At 33.7% G+C, this 24,811-nt stretch overlaps 1 protein-coding gene across 1 annotated transcript; it reads left to right on the forward strand.

Annotated features, from left to right (window-relative positions):
- The first annotated feature begins 969 nt into the window (after positions 1 to 969).
- LOC133335461 (uncharacterized) lies at positions 970 to 21,944 on the forward strand. The gene is made up of 3 exons (XM_061543735.1): positions 970 to 1,116; positions 4,753 to 5,008; positions 21,652 to 21,944. Exons 1-3 carry the CDS (start codon positions 973 to 975, stop codon positions 21,942 to 21,944), a joined length of 693 nt encoding a protein of 230 aa, XP_061399719.1. The 5' UTR covers positions 970 to 972.
- The last annotated feature ends 2,867 nt before the right edge of the window (positions 21,945 to 24,811 follow it).

A 24,811-nucleotide genomic window follows, 5' to 3' on the forward strand; every position in this document is an offset into this window, starting at 1 on the left:
AGTGATTCAGAGACTCCTTAGATAACTAACATTGGATGATAAAGGCAATTAAGGTAGATAAAAAAACTATATATGTCACAAAAATCCACACCAAATTCCATTCGTATTTAATCGTAACTCAAAACACTGTGACAATAAATAGCAGCAGCTAACTGCTAAATGTTACTGCAACTGTAAACAAATGTTTGCTCTCTTGGCCACGGCAGAGATGGCAATGCCAAGGTAATACCGAGTATGGAAATTGTTTATTGTCGTTGATGGTGTGCATGTGTCTTTCGTTGCTTTCTCAACGATGTCAACAGCAACAACCAGCCACAATACAAACAACACTCACCATAGACAACATGCTAACATGTCGACAACAACGCTGGCGATGATGGTGGTGGCTTGTAATACAAACTATGTATTGGCCAACAACAAGTTTACAGTGTGACAAACAAGTATTTTTGCAGTGACTTTTGTGGCACAGTTTCGTTTACACTTAGCTAACTATTTATCTACTGCTTTCTTTGGGAGCGACTGCTGCGTCTGCCGCTTCAACTACGGCTGCCATCATCATTGGTGTCGATGTCGTTGCCGTTGACGCTGCTTTTGTGCGCTATATTATTGTTTTTGTCGTGCGTATGACTTGAGTTTGTATGTTGGGAATAAAACTCGATCAACGAGCGTTTTCTAGTCACAGTTTACCGGTTGCCTTCTGACCGATCAATCGATCGCTGTAAGTGGATTATTATTAATTTTTTTGTTTGTTTTGTCATTTTTAATAAGGAAAAAATTAAATTAATACCGAAACGGACTAATAGTGCTCATTTAAAAAAATAAATATAAAAAAAAACTTAATTAATAAGAAAAAATAATTGAACCCACAACTACGATAAAAAACTAAAGGATATCTGTGGATTACCGTTATCATCATAAGCGTATCAAAAAATAAATTTTTAATTTTCTTTTAATTCAAGATAACAATCAATCATGTTCAAATTTGTGTGTTTATTTGCCCTGGTGGCAACATCTGTCGCTGCCACCCACTCAGCCTCCGAGGCCGATAGTTTGCTGACAAGTGCTTTAAAAATGGTTAAAGAATGTGGTGATCGATCAGTGGTATTGTGCCTTAAGGTAAGCAGTGTTGTTAATAATATAAACGTACAAAAATATACATATACGTATGCAAAATTGTAAAATGAGCTTGTGTAAAGGATAATCCATCGTAATGACAGCTAATGTGGCAAATGTGCATAAATGAATTGTAATTTACAAGGACGTTGTGTGCTTTAAGAATGGAAAATATTAAACGAAAGGCGAACTGTAATTAATGTTGAAGGATGTTGCAGTAATTATATTAAATTTGCGACTTTAAAACACAATTGGAAAATATTTAGTTATAGGGTTATTATATTCATCACACGATCAAGAATCCTAAAGATGAATATTTGCCATGCATATTCCAATATACAAAGCCTGAGAACACGCATCCTGAATTATTTTTTGGGAATATTTATACCCTACACAACTATGTTGTCAGGGTATTATAGCTTTGTGCAGCCCCAAATGTTTGTAACGCCGCGAAATATTGGTCCTAGACCCACCTTTAAGTATACCGATCGTCATATCTCGACTAGCTGAGTCGATCTAGACATGTGTGTCCGTCCGTCCGTCCGTCCGTCTGTCCATTATATTTTGTAAACACGATACAGGCCACAGTTATGGACCAATCTTCACGAAATTTTGCATGTAGGATGGGTTCTGGCCAATGAAGACCCCTATTGTTTTTGGAAAAGATCGGTTAATATTTAGGGGATGAAATGGACCAAATACTAAATTTTTGTCGGTTTTTCTGGTCGCTCCAGAGGCCGCAATTATGGCCCAAACACCGCGAAATTTTGCATGGAGAAGGGGATCGGGCCAGAGAATAAGCATGTATGTTTTGATAAAGATCGGTCAATATTTAGCGGGTCAAATGGACCCTGACTTTTGTGTGAAAAATGGCAAAATTTGTATTCTATGGCATATATATTTACTCCTGGAGGATGTAGACCCCAGGAGTTGATAGCATATCCAAGAGGAGTGGTTGACCTTTAAATTGATACCAAATATAGTGATGTATCTACTCAGATGTGGGAGTTACAGTCAAATATTTACAGGTGATTACGTATTCAGATATTATTTAGTAACCCATTACCACATTAGAGGGAGAAATATCGCGCTGATGGCTTTGAAATTTTTCATGAAGTTCCATTTATAGTCAAGAACAACGCCTACAATTTTCGGTGATGATCAGGATACAATTTTGGGATGAAATGGACGGAAAACATAATTTTTTGTGTGTTTTCGAGTACAGTATAATCCGAAAATCACAACACAACCCACCGTGAAGGTAATCTGGACAAGTAATTAGAAGGACTGTACTGAATATTCGAAAAAAGTAAGAAAGAGGTGTTGTTGACCTCTAATCGGACAACAGGGGGCAAATATCACGAAATACTACTCAGACTCAGAATAAACATCCTCAGAAAGTTAGAGTTCGTGGTAGTTGTGTAGGGTATCGTATGGTCGGCCCCGTCCGACTATACTGCTCCGCTCACTGGTTTTTTTTTGTTTTTGTTTTTTTTTAATTCAAAAAATTGTATTCAGATCATAGAGATCGCATTTATAAATGTATGATGTCAATGAAATTTTATTAATTTGAATAGTATTTATTTAGTTCCTTGAATAGTTTTTGTTTCACAGACCATTGGTATAGGAGAACATATATATTCAGAAAATAATATCGTTTCTAAACAAGTAACAATTTTTTCCGACAAATATATACCCTCAGCCTATGTAGTACAATTATCCTGCCATTTGTATGCTTTGTTTGTTTGCTAAGGTTGGAATTATTATCTAGTAACTGTCAAGCATTTTTATTCAAACTTGTGCCAGTTGATGAAGTGAGGGAGGTACCACACAGGATGGGCATGGCTATAAAGTCAATAAACTAAGTCTCTTGTTGGCATAAATACTGAGGTCGGTCAAATTTTCACCGCCCAGGTTTCCCAATACGCTTTATATTTTGCATATATTTTTATCAAAGAGTTGACAATCTGGGGAGGTACCTTATAGACCACATCATCAAGTTTAATGTATTGGTATGGATGAAATCGATGATTTTCTCTGACTACATCATGAATTTTTGCGACAAGATCGTCCGTTCAAGAAGGAATAGGATACGTCAAGTTGGCTCAAATATGAGAGTTTTCCTCACGATTTTCTCTGACTACAATGGTGTGGTCCATCATGAATTTTTACGACAAGATCGTACGTTCAAGAAGGAATAGGATAGGTTGATTAGAGGTGTGGTTTATATCGCCACATGCCCATTTATAGGATATACAATTAAGCTAGTGAAAAGACCTGCTGTGGCACTATAAAAAGGAACTAAAGTTAGTAAAACCCCATCTTGGGATTTTGTCTCTCTGAGATTCTGGAAATGTCGTGTTCTTAATGAAGTCTTCACAACACCTAGGTATATTATTTCGTGGATTGAGTTCGAAGGATCGAACGATCTACACAGTTGCATAGGAAATTTGCCAACGTTTCGCTGTCTTCTCCACACGCTCTGCACCAGCTGCTTTCCACGCACTCAATTTTACCTACAGATTGAGATATCCTGTAAAAATACCTGTCAGTCTGCTAGGAATGAGAAATACAACCTTGAAGATATTCGCCGTTCACCCGAAGCAATTCGTCAGAAACGCATGTAGTTTTGGAAAAACCCATCAGGCACCAGGTCACATATCGATGCTCGTGGCCAATGCCTAAACCACAATATACACCCACTTGGACTTGACCCTCACTGATTTGTTTCTCTTCCCAAAACTTAAGATTAAAGGGGAAGTCTTCTTACTACGATACCGGAAAAATAGTTCAAAGCCTGGTTTAGGAGTGTTTCGAGAATTTAGAGGGGGTTATTTCAACTTGGACAAGATAAATTAATAAACTATTCATGTTTTGTTCAGATCTTCTTTTTGATTGGACCTCTTATATGGAATCTTTATTTTTTGTATAGGTTCGCAATGTTCATCAACTGGATCCAAACTTTAAACCAAAGGACAATTTTAAATTGCAGTCAGAGGACAATATCATTGTCGCTCTCTTGCCTTTAAGCTATTCTGTATCGTATAATTATGCTAGAATCACGGGGATTTTAGATCGAGGTTACGATGTAGACCTTTGGGAAACAAATTACCATCTAGTCTTTTAGCTGTACTTTCGGAAAGATTATCAAATACTTCCTGTCGACATGGATATATGGAAACTCAATTTATTCTATATGTCGATTTAAGCTCTCAATAGGATTAAATGTTCGAAAATGGAAATTTTATTCAAAGGACAATATAATGGCGATTATCAAACATCATGGGTGATTAACGCTTGGTTTTAAGAGTAATGGTAGAAAGTTGTCCTTAGACTTTAAATGACAATATCCTAACTGTCTTCCAAAAATCGAGGTTAGTTTTGTGATCTGGCGCAACTTTTTAAATATGAAGATATTATATAATCAAATATCAGTAACATTCGGAAATTGAAATATTGAATTTAGGGCCAACATTTAGCACCTATTATTTACATTGAAGTTCGAATAATTTTTATAAAAATCAAATAAATTTGTAAAAAAAATCGTTCCATTCAATATTTCTACCAAAGTTAAATAATTTTTTTTTTTCTTTTTTCATTAATGAAATTTTAATTTCCAATATTATTTTTAAATTCCAGGAACGTGCCCTCCACTATTTCGACACAGAAAACGGTGATGTTAAACTTACCGAAGGTATTTCATTAGTGAAAACCGATGACATTCCCGTTGGAAGATCATTGAATGAAATTACCCTGCCCGAAGAAAATGAAGCACGTGAAAATGAGGTCGATACATTATTGGTGGAACGTATTGCACGTTTCTTTGGCACACATACTCTGCAATTCAAGGTTCCCAAAGACTCCATTCAGGATATGCAACGTGCTTTGGAAGAATGTAAGTAAAAGAAAACCACGAAAAGAAAGAACAACAACATGTTTAAACGTCATTGGTGTTGAACAATTTATATGCAATTAAAACAAGTGATATCGAGATGAGGAAAACAACAACAACGACGCTCAATTGAAAATTCAGTTTTACGCATGAGAGGAATAGTATTGGAACAACTTCACAGGAATTTGTTTTAGCTTTGGGATATGGGAAACACACACACGCGAACATAGAATCGACAAGAGGACGCATAACTAGACAGACATATTTCCTACTAACCTCAACACAAATTCTTCTTTATATAAATCAAACGTTTGTTTGGCCTTGGAAGTAGGTTAAAAACGGAAAATCGAACAGTACGATACGGTAGTATTCTCATCTGAATCCTGTTTTGTGTGTTTTCATAGTTTTACAAGACCAGGTGTCTCTAGTAGGAGAGGAAACACACACACGGCTCCGACAAATGTTGACAACCTGTATTGTAGAGACAGACAAAACTCAATCTTTCCACCAACAGATGCTGAGTATCTTCTCTCGTTGTTGTTGTTGGTGGTGTTTCTTTCAGTTTTAAAGTTTTTTGAGGTCAGTGTAACGGATAAAATAATTTCTTGCTTTCATCTCAACAACAAGTTTTCAGCGAAACACTTTTGAGTAACAAGAAAGATGTTGAAGAGCAACGACAACAAAAAAAAATTACAACTACGTACGCTTTCATCTGGTTTTATGGCATTAATTAGCACTGCGTTCAATTAAAAAACGTTTTTTATGAAAAAAAGTGTCGTCTAGTTTTTAATTGAAAAATGTTATACGCACATACACACACACACTTGGACACATAATTATGTTATGATCGCTATATATTTTTGGCCAATAGAAAGTCGGTTTCTGAATTATTTATTGATTGGGGAATAAATTGTAAAGTACATTTTTAGTAAGTAGCTGATAATGAGGTTATAATGGGCAAATTATTATACCCTACACAACTATGTTGTCAGGGTATTATAGCTTTGTGCAGCCCCAAAAGTTTGTAACGCCGCGAAATATTGGTCCTAGACCCACCTTTAAGTATACCGATCGTCATATCTCGACTAGCTGAGTTGATCTAGACATGTGTGTCCGTCCGTCCTTCCGCCTGTCCATTATAATTTGTAAACACGATACAGGCCACAGTTATGGACCAATCTTCACGAAATTTTGCATGTAGGATGGGTTCTGGCCAATGAAGACCCCTATTGTTTTTCGAAAAGATCGGTTAATATTTAGGGGATGAAATGGACCAAAAACTAAATTTTTGTCTGATTTTCTGGTCGCTCCAGACGCCACAATTATTGCCCAAACACCGCGAATTTTTGCATGGAGAAGGGGATCGGGTCAAAGAATAAGCATGCCTGTTTTGATAAAGATCGGTCAATATTTAGCGGGTCAAATGGACCCTAACTTTTACAGGTACCTTTACAGGTACTTACGTATTCATATATTATTTAGTAACCTATTACCACACTGGAGGGCGGAAATATAGCGCTGATCGCTTTGAAATGTTCCATGAGGTTCCAGTTATGGTCAAGGACAACGCCTAAAATGTTAGGTGATGATCAGATAATAACTTTTCGGATGAAGTGGACCGAAAATTTAATTATTTGTACTTTTCGAGTCGAAAGCCGAACATCACAACACAACCCACGGCGAAGGGAATCTGGACAAGTAATTAGAGGGGCTGTACTGATTATTAATAACATTTTCTGACCTCTAGCCAGTCAAAAGTGTGCAAAGATCGCGAAATATTGCCAAATCTCAGAATATAGAACCACAAAAAGTTAGATTTTCATGGAAGTATGGTCGGCCCCGTCCGACTATACTGCTCCGCTCACTGGTTTTTTATTGTATTTAAATAAAATTAATTAGTGCTTTTAATACGGGATATTAAAAATTGTGGTTCGATAATTTTGTAAAGGGAAAATGTTGATTATAGCCCAGAGATTTTTTTTACCGTTTCGTAAGTTACTTATGTTCAAATGTCGATTGTTTTTAATGTGTTAATTGGTACATGTCATGTTATATATGTTGGAAATGTCAGCCACTTTGCATTGACAGTTCGTTTAAATTATTAACAGAATATAAGTTAAATTTCAATATTACAGTTTTAATGAAGACCTAGAAGATGACCCAAAAAGCACGTAAATTTCAGTTAAATCTGAAGGTTTTGCTGCAATGGCGTTGTGTATGATGAATTTTAGCCACAAGGTGGAAAGTTCAACACTTCCTTGAACTTTTACGCCATTTGATCGAAGTAATTCTTCAGAAACGCATAAAAGTGTGGAAACCCCAATAATGGATTTTGCACGATCCATTATTGGGGTATTGGTTATATTAGCTCACATCCATGATTGTGCTTGATATTTTTGCCAAAAACAAACACGTATGTATTCATCATTCTTCCCAAAACTGAGGAAACCGAGTTGAGAAAAGAGTTGTTTATTACTGTAAAGGGATATATGAAAAAAAGAAAAAACTTCGTTAATTTCGGTCGGGCAACATTTTTTATACCCTCCACCAAGTGGTGTGCATTCGAAATTCCTTAAATCGGTCGGGACCTTTATATATATGGACTATGTTTTTATTGTTCATGTTCAGGAAAAATAGTATTCCACATTACAGGCACTCAGGTTGGAAAACTGGGGTAGGAAGTTCGAAATTATACGGGTCATTTGTATGGGAGCTTTTAAGAAAAAAAACAAGTAAGGAAAGTAGTAAAGTCGGACTGGGCCGACTATATGATACCCTTCACCACTTTGGATATATTCTACATATGTATCCTAACAGACGACGCGTTTTTGTTATATATCTATATCTGAACCGATTTCATGGAAACTTGCCAAAGAATAATATATATATTACTTCAGTACGTTGTGTCAATCGGCCTAGTTATGGATCTTTTCACAAAGCTTAGCAACATCATTTTGGAGTTAATTCAGTACCCAACAAAATTCGTGCAAATCGAAAGGTACATAGGGACTTTGGTACACCAGTTACATAAAATCGGACGAAAATGTACATGTGAGCTAAATCTAAATCTGAACCGATTCTTACGAAACTTAACACACATTATTCTAGACCTAATTTATTACGCTGTGCCAAATTTCGTTCAAATCGATATATTAATAGGGACTTTGGTGCACAAATTACATAAAATCGGAAGAAAATATATATGAGAGCTATATCTAAATCTGAACCAATTTTCACGAAACTTTGCACACATCATTCTAGACTTAATTCAGTACGCTGTGCCAAAATTCGTGCAAATGAAAAGATTTCCAGGGACTTTGGTGCACCAATTACCTAAAATCGGGAGAAACTATATATGGGAGCTATATCTAAATTTGAACCGATTTTCATGAAACTTAGCACACTTCACTGTAGACTTAATTTAGTACGCTATGACAAATTTCGTGGAAATCGAAAGATATATAGGGACTTTGGTAAACAATTTACCTTAAATCGGACGCAAATATATATGGGAGCTATATCTAAATCTGAACCGATTTTCCCCAATTTCAATTGGTTTCGTCCTTGGGTCAAACAAATGAGCTGTGCCAAATTTCATCCAATTCGGGTCATAAATAGACGTGTACTTTATTTACAATTTAACATGGACAGACGGACGGACATACATACATCGACTCAGAAAGTGATTCTATGCATATTTTCAAAAGGAACCATGGGTCTATCTCGATTATTTTCGCCTGTTACAAACATATGCAGAAAGACATAATACCCTGTACCACAGTTTGGTGATACTTGCTTGATACTGGCGCAATGAATCGACTACATCTTCAAGAGTAGTTAGGATTTTCACTTGAAATTTTAAGGAGACTTTCCTGAGAAGTTAAAGGTCTAAATTAAATAAAAATAAAACAGTCGTTTTTTTAACGAGAATGGAGGGGTTGTCCCTTATTGGCTTTTAGATTGATATGCATAATGGAAACATAGTGGAAGTTGTTTGGGTTCTGTAGTTGTATTTTTCCAACATGAATGAAGATGTGGGTAATAGTTTAGCTTTTGTTTCCCTTGAATTAAATCAGACTCTCAATCTTCATTCTTTGAAATTAGAGACGTCAATTTTGTATGCACAATTCTTAATTTATTTTTTGAGTTTGTGTATAGATGAATAAATTAGAAACGAATGAAGCTTTTTGCCTGAGAAGATCTTTCCACCAATTTTGTACTTCATATTTGTTTTTCTACTATACCCAAAAATTGTGATACTATTTGTATATATTTACATTTAGTTTTCAACAATTACGTTCATTGTTTTAATTAATTTAAAGTATTTTGGGCGAAAATTTGTTTTAACATTTTTCATTAACATCCCTTCACACATCAAACATTCCGTTTGTGTATGTATTTGTACATCTGACTATAAACGTTGCGGAATTATATTAAATAAAATTTAATTATATAATTGCATTTTACAAACATTTTGTGGAAATTGTAACAATCTACCAATTATGCACACTTATATTAACCCTAACGATGCATAACTCAGAAAATAATAATTAGATGTAATATATTTCAATGTAGTACTTACATGCATATACATGAGATATTCTAATTTTGCATTTTACCTGAAAATAGAAAATGTAGAAAATAATTATTAATTTTCCACAGAAAATAAAATCAAATAAGAACAATGTTTGAGAAATTTTATAAAAAAAATGTTTAGTACAACTTTAACATATTCACTCTTCTAATATACGACCTAATATACCCATGTTCATGTGCTTAACCCAAAACTTGGAATTTAAAAGCTTCAATAGCAATGTTACGGGTTATACGTAACATTGATGGAACAACATCAATGTTACGTTTTAAGCGAAGTGTGAGAGCTGCAATTCTAATGCGGCACAACGATTCGTTCGCTCATGTTCGGTTTTTTAATTCCTCCGAAGACATCAGGCAAACAAACCTTGTTGTACAACTCTGAATTGGTGTAGCCCCCATATAATGGTACCTCCAATTATTCGGTATTTTAGACACGTTTTCTAACCGAATTGGCTGTAAATTGACATTTTGGGGTATGGATTTTCATTGCATAGCACATTTTCGTACCAAAAATTATTAATATTGACAAAAGTTTCAGGTTCTTTCCAATACTCGGTGTTTGGGCAATTATAAACAGATTTTCTAACCGAATTGACTGTAATTTAGTATTCTCATTGATTAATACACAACTGTACCAAAAAGTATTAATATGGACCCAGGTTACCGGATATCCCCCATATAACGGTACTCTACAATATTCGGTATTTTGGGGATTTTGAACACTTTTCCCTACCGAACTGAATAAGATATATCCGTACCAAGAATTATTAACATTGACACACGTTTCAGGATAGCCACCACATAACGGTGGCCCCCAATATTCGGTATTTTGAAAGTTTTGCACAGTTTTCCAACCGAATTGGCTGGAAATTATGTTTGTCATTGGCTGCCAAATCCCACGACCAAAAACTATCAATATTGATCTTCGTTTTGTTATAGCCGCATATAACGGTAGCGTCACTATTAGATATTTTTACAATTTCAATCATCTTTTTCTCACGTATTTTTCGGTGTGTTCAAGGGTTCCTAAGAGCCCCTATTAATTTCACATATTTTGATTGTCATCCTTATGATGGAGGTTATAAAAAGTTCGACCGGTTCGAATTTAACATCGTTTTTACTTGTTTCAAAACGTCTTTTACGGTCAATGTTCAAGTTTATCAAGGCACTCTTGTATGATAATCCACATCAAAAGCAGTGAAAAAATTTCACTAGTTATTTCCATGTTCTCGTCAAACTGATTTTTCCTGTCTTACGTTAAACCGTACCGAGAACGTTTATACTCCAAATTTGCAGGCATCCCAATGTCACCAGGCAATACATAGGGTTTCAAATTTTACACAGACATTGGCAATACACCTCAAACTCTGATGTAACTAGAACTTCTAGAAACAAATATTTGAAATAAAAAATCAAAAGATAGAAATTCGCCTTGACGACTTCGGCGGGCTTTAATGAAAAAATCCAGTATACACCCTTTTCAGATGTTATTCAAAACGTTTCAATTGCAATTCGAGAATTTCATTAGCAATTCGAAACTTCAATTTGCAATTCATAACATTTCATTTGTATTTTGAGAATGTAATTGGTAATTCACAACATTTCATTTGTAATTTTAAACATTTCAGATGTAATTTAAATAATTCCATCTAAAATTTAAAAAATTTCATTTGTATATTTCGTATATTCTTATATTTCCATGTGAAAATCGTAGAGTTTCATTTGATATTCAAAGAAATCCACTTAAAATTCAAAGAATTGAATTTGAAATTTATAACATTTCACTTGTAATTCATAATATTTCAGTTGTAATTCTTAACAATTCATTTCAAATTCATACATATCCTTTGTGTATTACCATTAATATTTTTCGATTTTAAAATGAAATGTTATGAATAACAAATGTTTTGTATTTCAAATCAAATGTTATGAATTTCAAATGAAATTCTTTGAATTTCAAAAGGAACTTTATTAATTTCATGTGGAATTTTATGACTTTCAAATGAAATCTTAGGTATTTCAAATGGAATTCTATGAATTTCGAAAGCTCTTCTATGAATTACAAATGAAATTCTCGAATTACAACTGACATGTTATGAATTGCAAATGGAATTCTCGAATTGCAAATTATATGTTTTGAATTACAAATGAAATTCTCGAATTACATTTGATATGTTTTGAATAACATGTGAAAAAGGTGTATTTTGATCGTATGTGAGGCAATATCGATTTATAATGTCATTTATAAAATCAAATTTGTTGTAAACGGAATAAAAACATTTTTGAAAAGATATATATTTCAAATGGTATATAACATTCTCATAATTTGTTTTCCAATACACTTCGGATGTAACAATTCCTTAAAATTTTACTGGGAAGTAGTTATAAAAGAGGTATTAAAAATATATTGGTCTGGTAAAATACCTTTGGTAATGGTGCATGAAGCAATGAAACGTATTTCTTCCTTTCAGAATTATTTATTAATATTTTTGACAATGGGGTCCCACTCAGTTCTTCCTATTTAACACATAACACAACAGCAAAATTCATTTATATTAATTTATGGCGTAAGAAAAATATTAACTAATTAAAGTATAAAATATTACACAATTTCAACAATAAATTAATTAATGAAATCTTAGGCCATCTAGACCATAACATGTCATAATAACAAAGATTCACCATTTATTATAAAATAACAAAAAAACCAACGCACTTGACAAACACACCATTTGTTATGCATGGAAAATATCTATTAACATTTTTGAACTTGAAGTCATAAAATTCAATGCGAGTAATAAATGAAAAATGTGTTTGCTAACTTTCTTTTATAACGCCTGGTCGTCCATTTACCTAAAAACTTATTTCCATTCTCCTGTCAAAAATATTTAAAGGCGAAATTCATATCACGGTTACTGGTGCCATACTAAAAAATAAAACTTTTTTAAATAAAAGTTTAACTTTTGTTGTTGTTGTTGTTGTTGGGTACTTTTAAATAAATGATAATAAATACAATTATTTTTTGCATGTTTATCTATCACTGTGGGGGCGGTCGGTCGGTATACCATTAACGCTTCCATGGTAGATGTATTTTCATTGTTAACCAAACAACAGTTTTTTTTTCAAAACATCTTAACATGTTGCTACAGCCTCCACTACTAACTATTATTGCTTTTAACCAAGATATCCAAAAAACTTTCAATGTCAATTATTATATTTGTTTTTCGTATTCCCAGGGGAAATTCAATGTGTGATTGGGCGGTTCGGTCGGCCTATCCATTTCAAAAAGTCGTATTTTTGTTAGTTGACTTTGTTTCTAGATTCTATAAATTGCCCATAGGCAATAATCAATCATTTTACGTTCTCTCGAAATTCGTAGATAAACCAGTAAGGAAAGTAGTAAAGTCGGACGGGGCCGACTATATGATACCCTTCACCACTGTGGGTATATTAAACAGATGAATCCTAACAGACGTCGCATTATTGAAGAACCATTAACATGAAATTAAACATGTCATTCTGCAACCTATACTAAATTTTGGTCAGGTATAGAGTTGCTTCTTACGATGGGACAAAATAATGTAAATAAATTTAAAGCGAAATATCGAAATATAGGTTACACTTATTTCAGTATGGTTTTTGCATTCGGCCACATTTTGAGTTCTTTATTTACTTATAAATCCAAATTTACTTATAAATCCAAAATCGGACGAAAATATATATGGGAGCTATATCTAAATCTGAACCGATTTTCACGAAATTTAACACACATCGTTCTAGACTTAGTTCAGTATGCTATGCGAAATTTCGTGCAAATCGAAGGATATATAGGGACATTGTTGCACCATTTACATAAAATCGGACGAAAATATATATGGGAGCTATATCTAAATCTTAACCTATTTTCACGAAATTTAACACACATCGTTCCAGACATAATTCAGTACGCTATCCCAAATTTCGTGCAAATCGAAGGATATATAGGGACATTGATGCACTATTTACCTAAAATCGGACGAAAATATATATGGGAGCTATATCTAAATCTGAACCGATTTTCACGAAATTTTACACACATCGTTCTAGACTTAATTCCGTACGCTAATATAAAGATATATAGCGACTTTGGTGCACCATTTACATGAAATCGGACGAAACTATATATGGGAGCTATATAGAAATCTGGACCGATTTTCTCGAAACTTGGCAGACATCTCTCTAGGCTTAATTCAGTACGTTATGCCAAATTTCGTGCAAATCGAAAGATATATAGGGACTTTGGTGCACCATTTACATGAAATCGGACGAAACTATATATGGAAACTACATCTAAATCTGGACCGATTTTCACGAAACTTGGCAGACATAATTCTAGACCTAAATGATTAGGCTGTACCAAATTTCGTGCAAATCGAAAGATATATAGGGACTGTTTACATTAAATCGGTTAAATATATATATGGGAGCTATATCTAAATCTGAACCGATTTTTCCCAATTTCAATAGGGTTCGTCCTTGGGCCGAATAAGTGACCTATGCCAAGTTTCATCCAATTCGGATCATAAATGCGACCTGTACTTTGTTTACAATTTAACATGCACAGACAGACAGACGGACGGACGGACGGACATGCATAAATCGACTTAGAAAGTGATTCTATGCATATTCTCAAAAGGAACCATGTGTCTATCTCGTTTCCTTTTGCCTGTTACAAACATATGCACAAAGACATAATACCCTGTACCACAGTGTGGTGAAGGGTATAAAAATGATTGCAACAACAACACATTTGCGACAGAGGCAAAAAAACGTAAAACAAATAGAAAAGTTTTTCTTGTTTACATGACTCAAAGAAGAATAGAAAAGAAAACTTAGGCAACTGGGATAGAATGAAAACTTTCCAAACTTAAAATGCAATTTAGTTACAAAACAAATGGATATGTGTGTGTTTATTGGTTTGTGATGGATGTATAACATTTCTCAAATAATGATGATTTTATCTTTGAAAGGATTAATGTTTTGGATTGATAATTTAATTATGTCAAAATCTAGTAACCCCTTTTTTCCAATAATTGGATTTATATTGCGATGTATAAGTTTAGAACTTTTTTGACATATTAGCTACTGAAAATGTAATATTGTAAGAAAATGCATTTATATACAATGGATTGAAATAAACTTAATCAAGTGACTTTATTTGGACTAATGATTATAGGAAATTGGATAATTCGTTATCTACCAGAAAATTAAAATAAAAAGGCATAAACAAGTTTTGTCGAAGAAATTCCAAGTTTTTGAGGAGTTTACCACATTAACATGATTATAGTTGGAACGATGTTCATTATACAATTACAGCAAGATAAAACATGTATTCTTCAACTGTGGTATTGCTATCCTCCATAGATTTACAGACAATTAAGGATTTTTGATTTGGCTTGAAATTTTTCATATAATCTCCGTTGCGGATTTTATCTGAAATATAGAAGACTAAAACATTTTAGATTTATTCCAAGAAAATCAGCTTAGTTATGCTATAATCCTAAGGCAATCTATAGACATAATGGCGAATTATCATTGGGCAGAAAAAAATGCTTCTCCAAAATTTATCCATCTCTCAAATGTTTATCCATCGTGAGTTACTATTAAAGTACTGAAAAAGCTCAAGGCAACATTTCTGTATATTCTGATTTAAATTAATGGCATTTAATGGCTACATTTTTAATTTCCCAAGAATTAAATTATTTTTCATATGCTCAAACTAAGAAACGAAATTTTGAACTGACATTGCTATTGTTCCTAGGATCTTTGGTATTGCAAATGGGGTATATCGGAACACTTTTTGGTATAGCTCCCATTTAAAGGTACCACACAATTTTCAGTATTTTTAGATTTGTTGACGCATTTTCTAACCGAAAGGGCAGCAATTTGGCGCACCAGGATTTTTGGAGGCTGAAATACACCTATGCAGACAAAGGTCAATTGGAATCTTTATACCCTTCACCACACTGTGGTACAGGGTATTATGTCTTTGTGCATATGTTTGTAACAGGCAAAAGGAAACGAGATAGACACATGGTTCCTTTTGAGAATATGCATAGAATCACTTTCTAAGTCGATTTATGCATGTCCGTCCGTCCGTCCGTCTGTTTGCCTGTCTGTGCATGTTAAATTGTAAACAAAGTACAGGTCGCATTTATGATCCGAATTGGATGAAATTTGGCATAGGTCACTTATTCGGCCCAAGGACGAACCCTATTGAAATTGGGAAAAATCGGTTCAGATTTAGATATAGCTCCCATATATATTTAACCGATTTAATGTAAACAGTCCCTATATATCTTTCGATTTGCACGAAATTTGGTACAGCCTAATCATTTAGGTCTAGATTATGTCTGCCAAGTTTCGTGAAAATCGGTCCAGATTTAGATATAGCTTCCATATATAATTTCGTCGGATTTCATGTAAATGGTGCACCAAAGTCCCTATATATCTTTCGATTTGCACGAAATTTGGCATAACGTACTGAATTAAGCCTAGAGAGATGTCTGCCAAGTTTCGAGAAAATCGGTCCAGATTTCTATATAGCTCCCATATATAGTTTCGTCCGATTTCATGTAAATGGTGCCCCAAAGTCCCAATATATCTTTCGATTTGCACGAAATTTGGCATAACGTACTGAATTAAGCCTAGAGTGATGTCTGCCAAGTTTCGAGAAAATCGGTCCAGATTTAGATATAGCTCCCATATATAGTTTCGTCCAATTTCATGTAAATGGTGCACCAAAGTCGCTATATATCTTTCGATTTGCACGAAATTTGGCATAACGTACTGAATTAGGTCCAGAATGATGTGTGTTAAATTTCCTGAAAATCGGTTCAGGTTTAGATATAGCTCCCATACATATTTTCGTCCGATTTTAGGTAAATATTGCACCAAAGTCCCTATATATCGTTAGATTTGCACGAAATTTGGCATAGCGTACGGAATTAAGTCTAGAACGATGTGTGTAAAATTTCGTGAAAATCGGTTCAGATTTAGATATAGCTCCCATATATATTTTCGTCCGATTTTAGGTAAATAGTGCATCAATGTCCCTATATATCCTTCGATTTGCACGAAATTTGGGATAGCGTACTGAATTATGTCTGGAACGATGTGTGTTAAATTTCGTGAAAATAGGTTCAGATTTAGATATAGCTCCCATATATATTTTCGTCCGATTTTATGTAAATGGTGCAACAATGTCCCTATATATCCTTCGATTTGCACGAAATTTCGCATAGCATACTGAACTAAGTCTAGAACGATGTGTGTTAAATTTCGTGAAAATCGGTTCAGATTTAGATATAGCTCCCATATATATTTTCGTCCGATTTTGGATTTATAAGTAAATTTGGATTTATAAGTAAATAAAGAACTCAAAATGTGGCCGAATGCAAAAACCATACTGCAATAAGTGTAACCTATATTTCGATATTTCGCTTTAAATTTTTTACATTATTTTGTCCCATCGTAAGAAGCAACTCTATACCTGACCAAAATTTAGTATAGGTTGCAGAATGACATGTTTAATTTCATGTTAATGGTTCTTCAATAATGCGACGACTGTTAGGATTCATCTGTTTAATATACCCACAGTGGTGAAGGGTATCATATAGTCGGCCCCGTCCGACTTTACTACTTTCCTTACTGGTTTTATTTTGGATTCTGGCAAACATCTGCCCATAACATTAACATCATATGCCCAAATTTTTCCACCCGAAAACTATCTTATATGACATTTCAAATTTTATGAAGGCCGTCATACATTTGAACAGAAAATGATCATTACAGGTCCATGTTTTTTAAATAGCCACATATAAAGGACACTTTGAGGTTTTTTTTGCCACATTTTCTAACCGTAAAATATCTAGTTTGACAATTCGGGTTTTAGAGGCTTTCATATGTCTGTGCAGTAAATTTGTGCATTTTCGACACTTGAGTTTTGTTGTCGCATATTTCAACACAAAAGCTCTACTTTAGCATATCCGGGTTTTGTAGGCTGGCATACATATACGCAGTAAATGATCATTGCAGGTTAATGTTTTAACATAGCCCCAATGTATAAGAGTCCTTCTCAATTGTCGATATTTTGAGATTTTTAGTCGCAGACAATTTACAATGCCATAGTCTCCTAGAATAATCCCGACTTTTTAAAGAAATGTTGTATGGTGGAGAGTATAAAAGGTTCGGGCGGGATAAACTTCACAACGTAAATATTTGATAATAAGTAAAAAGCTTGAGTATTTGTAGCCTCCTCAATTCGCGCTCCTAGGAGAAAACTCATGTTATAATAGGACCTTGAATATACCGAAATGTCTTGAAAAAAAAAATGATTACCTAATAGGGGGCTATCGTTTTATGGGGTTATACCAAAACGGAGGTCATTATTGATAATTTTGGGTAGTGAAATAATTTTTAGTACATTGGTGTGGGTGTACCGTTATATGAGGCCACACTCAAACTCGGTTCAAGGATGTGTTATAAAATGAGAACCCAAAATACAAAAATTACACCAATTTGATTGAAAAACTTATCCAAAATTCCAAAAATTGGGGTTATATGGGGGCTACCCTGAAACTTGAATTAATATAAATAACTTCAGGCACGGATATGTGTTATTCAATGAGAACCCAATACACCAAATTCGGTTCGAAAACGTGCCCAAAATCCACAAAATATCGAATATGGAGGGTACCGTTATATGGAGGCTTAATCATAATGTCGACCGATATATCTAATTTCCTATACCAATCATCCCAGGAGTACCTGTAATGTCTGTACAAAACATCAGAGCTCTATCTTAAATATTGTGATGGTTTCTTTATAAATATCGGTCGATCTTTGGGTGCAGATCTCATATGAAGGTCCAGCCGTTTTTGGGTATTATTTGCTATATTTCAGCATTATGAAGTGACTGACTTCGGCAGGAAAACAAATTCTAAAAAAAATATTTCAATATAAATCCATTGTTCTATATAAATACCATACAAAGGTTAAGGTAACTCAATTCTCCAAACTATTGTATAATAATTCGTCCTCTCCTGGCAGCAAATTACCATCACAGAGCTCAAATCTATTTAAAAATTCGTCAGGCCTAACTTGACGATGTTTAAAATGTTTGGTTAATTTATCAATAAACATCTTACAAGATTTTATGTTTGGAACCATTTGACCTCTTTGTTCTTTGTGCTATGTTGTCCTTTCAATATTAATATAATTATTTATTGAAAATTACATAATCGTCTTCCAGTCACCCACCACTAATTATAGCATTAGAAATGTTATCCAATTGTTTCCCTGAATACAATATTATTATGAAATTATCCAATTTTCTCATTCACCTTGATAATCCAATAATACAAGACTTCTTTTTTGTTTTCGACGATTATTATAATTAGTCTTTATTATTAGCTAATTACCACAATTGGCAAAGTTCTACAAACGGTTGTTTGTAATACGCATTTAAATGTGGGCCAACGTTAATGCTACACACAACTACCCCAATCAGCGTACACCCACAATAACTAAATTTTATTAGGCTGATTTATTATTCCGTTGTAGGTTAATAACCGAACCAGACGGTTCAATACATTGTTATTAAATATTTAAATGGAACAGTGGCACACAGTTATTATTTGGTTTACTAATTATGACAGAATAATTGGTATTTATTTTTGGGGGCGGGCGTGATTTAAGAATGCAAACAAACACTTTTTGATATTCATTATGGATTGGATTGCTAATTTTGATAATCAGAATTAAGTTTTTATTGGCTGATTAAATTGGTCATCACAAAGTTATGGAATTATGTGTGCATGACGGCCGGAATGAAAATGTGAATGCAAACGACAATTGGCTAAAAAAGAGAATAGAAATTGTCTATTGGAATTTTGAAAATCTAACTATATTATTCGTCATGGCGATGACGTTGAAGGCAAATGGAAAAATACAATGAAGATAATAATAAATATGAAAAGGAGTAGAAGAAGATCTCCCCAATTCTCGCTTCTCAGGGTTTAAGGAGCCTCGGTCTCAAAAAATTGATTTCTTATTTTTACCCAATATGCACTTATAACTTCTTAAGAATCTCTCGTTATAATTTCAACTGAAAATCTCAAAAACTCTTGAAGATATGGCATCAAGCGACAGCAGAAGTGCTTCTCAAACTTTAAACGCGTTTTTCGCGAAACAGTGTTTATACCCTTCACCACACCACACCACCGCACTGTCGTACAGGGTATTAAGTCTTTGTACATATGTTTGTAACAGGCAAAAGGAAACGAGATAGACACATGGTTCCTTTTAAGAATATGCATAGAATCACTTTTTAAATCGATTTATGCATGTCCGTCCGTCCGTCTGTCTGTCTGTCCATGTTAAATTGTAAACAAAGTACAGTTCGCATTTATTATCCGATTTGGATGAATTTTGGCACAGCTCACTTACTTGGCCCAAGGACGAACCCTATTGAAATTGGGAAAAATCGGTACAGATTTAGATATAGCTCCCATATATATTTTCGTCCGATTTAAGGTAAATGGGGTACCAAAGTACCTATATATGTTTCGATTTGCACGAAATTTGGCACAGCGTACTGAATTAGGTCTAGAAAGATGTGTGTTAAGTTTCCTGAAAATCGGTCCAGATTTAGATATAGCTCCCATATATATTTTCGTCCGATTTAATATAAATGGTCCAACAAATACCCTATATATCTTTCGATTTGCACGAAATTTGGCATAGCGTACTGAATCAGGTCTAGAAAGACGTTGGCATATTGTAATGAATTAGGTCTAGAATGATGTGTGTAAAGTTTCCTGAAAATCGGTTCAGCTTTAGATATAGCTCCCATATATAATTTCGTTCGATTTAATGTAAATGTTGCACCAAAGTCCCTATATATTTTTCGGTTTGCACTAGATTTGGTATAGCGTAATGAATTAGGTCTAGAATTATGTGTGTTAAGTTTCGTTAAAATCAGTTCAGATTTGGATAGAGCTCCTATATATATTTCCTCCCGATATTAAGTACATAATGCATATAACTTAACCAGTGACAAGTTTCAATGAAATCGGTTTAGATTTCGATATAGCTTCTATATATATATATATATATATATATATTTACATAGGGTATCATATAGTCGACCACCTCCGACTTTACTACTTTCCTTACTGGTTTTACGATTGGCGGCGACGATAACTGAAAAACAATTAATAATGGATATGGAGTCTTTCTAATTGTGTTTGAGTTTTGAGATTCCGATGTAATCGTCAATCATGCAAACAGCAATCAAAACAAAATAATATTTTGTCAATTTATTTTCTTCTTCTACAAGTCTTTAACATAATGTATGCTCATTTGCTAGCCGGTCAAAGCTCCTCTAAATTTTAAATCGAGAATGGGTGGGGTCCCCAAATCTGCAATTATGTTCTATACTGGATATGCAGAATTACAAGAAAATTTCCTATTTTACGACATAAAAGCTTGAGAATAGTTCAAGAGCATCTATAACATCTACGCACAATTATTAATACGTTTTTAAAGCAAATTGTATATTTCGAGTTGTTATTCGATTTTTATATAGAACCTACCTAAAATATTTTTAGTCCAAATGTTCTTCTTCCTGTATTTAATATGCTACAAAATATACTATCCTCCTCATACTCCATATTTTATACTACTATACTATCCTCTACTCATATTTCTTTCCACTTTAACAATATCACTATCCAGCAAAACTAAAGTTTTGCGAAAGAAATATTAAATTTTGTTCAATGTTTTCAGAAAGTGTACAAAAATGTTATCACATCATAAAGTTACGAAAAAAAATTTGAAATTCAATGTCATAGAAAATGTAAACAATTCGCAGGAAATGCCACTGGCTATCATAATTTATTTATATTTATTTTTTGTCTTTTCTATTTTTATATTTTCTTTACGAATTGTGTTTTTTTTACTTAAATGCTAATTTTTCTTTTGCATTTTTTTTGCTCCCATCATTACAGCCCGTGGCAAAAAGAAGGAAAAGAAGAAGTACTTGTTGCCCCTATTGTTGCTCTTCAAATTGAAAATGGCCGCATTATTGCCCTTGGCAATTGGTTTCTTGGCTTTGTTGTCGTTCAAGGCTTTGGTCATTGGTAAAATCGCATTGATTTTGTCCTCCATCATTGGTCTGAAGAAATTGTTGGAGAAGAAGGAAAACTATGAAGTAGTGTCTCATCCTCATTACGACGAGCACAGTTATGGACGTGCGTTACGTGATGCCCAAAATTTGGCCTACAGTGCTTACAAGAAATAAATTGACACTGACAGCAGTAAAGCGGGCGACAGCATAGTACAATCAATGATGGGCTAGCAAAAAAAAAAACTGGAATTCTTGGAAAATATTTTATTGTGTTTTTTTTTTTTTTTTTTGAATATTTTCCCAGATATTCGTCACATTGGTATATTTATTTAATATTTATTTTTTTAATGTCTAAGAGCCTCTGGGAGTGCAATACATCCTGATAATTTATTTATTTATTAAAACGTTTACATTTTTTGTATTTATTTATTGATTTAATTTTAATAATTTATTATTGATGTGCATGTAATTTAAAAGAATTTTGTAGGAAAACTGAAAATCAAAAGAAGAAAAAAAATAATAGCCATGTTTTTTTATAGCGCTGAAAACTCTTTAGCATGTCTAGCTAGGAACAAAGCGTCAGAATATAAATGTTAAACAAAATAAAAAAAATAACGAAATAGTAACAATTGTTTGTTGTATCAATAGTTTTTAAGTTTCTACCAAATGAAGAATATAAATGAAAACTCTTTGAAACTCAATAGCAAATGAACACACAAACTCACATACACATACTTGTTTAATTTTATTTCTACGCTTCATCTACAATCTGACTTGGTTCACACACTCACTTACCGAATACCTCTTTAATCCTCTGGAATGACTTAATGCTAACTAGACATCTAGTTCATACTGTTTTTTACAATAGATTGTGTCTTATTTTTTAAATAATACTATTGTTGTAGGCTACTATCTATCTACTGTCACTTTTTTAACTATAAAGCTTTATAAATGCATACAATATCTTTTCAAATGAATTAAAGAGCAAAACTATGAAAAAAAAGAAATTTTGGTTTTATTTAAAACAAAAACTGGATTTTATATTTTCTCTTTATAGAACAAATTGTAAATGTGGCGAATAAATCAATTCATTGGGATTATTGTCAAGGGATTATTTTCATTGAAATACGATTATTATTTTTAAATGTGTCCTTTTAGGGCTGTAAAACATTATTTGCCAAAAGGAATTAGCAATATATACAAAAGCTGTAAGCAAGGTTGGTAAAGATGCAAAGTGGTATTTGATTTATTCTCCTTTAAATAAAAAAATATCCAGAATTGGGAAAAATACCAAATAGAACACATGTTTCGTTGTGTAATACTTGGTTGTATGTGCAAAATTTGGAGTCATCTTTTACACATCATTGATATTAACCCGTTATGGCCCAATGTTGCCCACAGGCAACAAATGTTTTAGAGCTTATATGTAATATATAACTAGTATATAGTTACACAACTTACACGAAATTTTAACTTTGTGTGGTTCATTATGTAATGTATAACTAGTATATAGTTACACAACTTACACGAAATTTTAACTTTGTGTGGTTCTATATTCTGAGCTTGAGCAATATTTCGTGAAATTTTTACCCCCGTTGACCGACTAGAGGTCAACAAATATTAGTAATATTCAGTACAGCACTTCTAAATTATTATCTGATCGTCACCGAAAATTATAGGCGTTGCACCTGACCATAACTGGAACTTCATGGAACATTTCAAAGCGATCAGCGCTATATTTCCGCCCTCTAGTGTGGTAATGGGTTACAAAATAATATATTAATACGTAAGCACCTGTAAATATTTACGTGTAACTCACACATCCGAATACACATGACAATATAATTGGTATCAATTTAAAGGCCAACCACTCCTCTTGGATATACTGTCAGCATCTCGGTTCTGTCCTTCAGGAGTAAATATATACGCAATAGAACACTTTTTTTTAATTTTTACACAAAAGTCAGTGTACATTTGACCCTCTAAATATGTATACCCGATCTTTATCAAAACAGGCATGCTTCTCCAGATATTTGGGCTATAATTGCGGCCTCAGTAGCGACCAGAAAAACCGACAAAAATTCAGTATTTGGTCCACTTCATCCCGTAAATATTAACCGATCTTTACCAAAAACAATAGGGGTCTTCATTGAGTCGAACCCATCCTACATTTCGTGAAGATTGGTCCATAACTGTGGCCTGTATCGTGTTTACAAATTATAATGGACAGACGGTCTGATGGACACACATGTCTAGATCGACTCAGCTAGTCAAGATATGACGATCGGTATACTTAAAGGTGGGTTTAGGACCCACCTTTGGGTGGGTCCAGGGGCTGCACAAAGCTATAATACCTGGACAACATGGTTTTGTAGGGTATAAAAATCTGAAAAATTCAAATTTTTGGTAATGTTAATAGTGAAGAGGACAAATATGTGTACAGTACTAATTTGTGTATACAGTCCAAAGCGATTTAAATCGTGTAGTATTCGAATTGTACGAATTCTGCCACCAGAATTATTTTAGATTCTTGTAAAAAAGAATATAGAGAATAATTTAAAATCAAATTTTCGTCGATTTTGCATTTGGGTTCCTTGATATTGGAATTTTATTTTTCAGAAAGTATGTACTGTATCTCCCGAATGCAAGGATGTAGCGATGTACTTAGGATAGTTGCATTAAATCTGTGAACAGAAAACTGTTCTATGATTACGAAAAACAAATCGAGGCTCAACGGGTTAAAAATGACGAATATAAGAGCTACATTTCTTCCGAAAACAATTTCAGTCAATAAGGACACTCATCATTTTTATACCTCCACCATAGTATGGAGGGTATACTAATTTTGTCATTCCGCTTGTAACTCATCTAAATATACATTTCCGATAAAGTATATATATTCTTGATCAGGGTAAAATCCTAAAACGAGGTCAAGTTCAATGATAAAGGTACCCTCAATTTTCGGTTTTTTGGGGTCCTTAAGCACGCTTTTTTACCGAATTCGCAGACATTTCTTAAATTGGGTTATTATTGGAAACTAA

This window comes from Musca vetustissima, unplaced genomic scaffold, assembly GCF_032173495.1.
Source record: "Musca vetustissima isolate MV318-11 ecotype Yass unplaced genomic scaffold, APGP_CSIRO_Mvet_v1 utg75646, whole genome shotgun sequence".
NCBI classification, from domain to species: Eukaryota; Metazoa; Arthropoda; class Insecta; order Diptera; family Muscidae; genus Musca; species Musca vetustissima.

Bases quoted from the DNA above. Each gene is read 5' to 3' on its own strand.
- LOC133335461 (XM_061543735.1), top strand. From the start codon at position 973: ATGTTCAAATTTGTGTGTTTATTTGCCCTGGTGGCAACATCTGTCGCT. The intron at 1,117-4,752 runs GTAAGCAGTGTT...TTTAAATTCCAG, and splicing joins CAGTGGTATTGTGCCTTAAG to GAACGTGCCCTCCACTATTT. The intron at 5,009-21,651 runs GTAAGTAAAAGA...CCATCATTACAG, and splicing joins GCAACGTGCTTTGGAAGAAT to CCCGTGGCAAAAAGAAGGAA.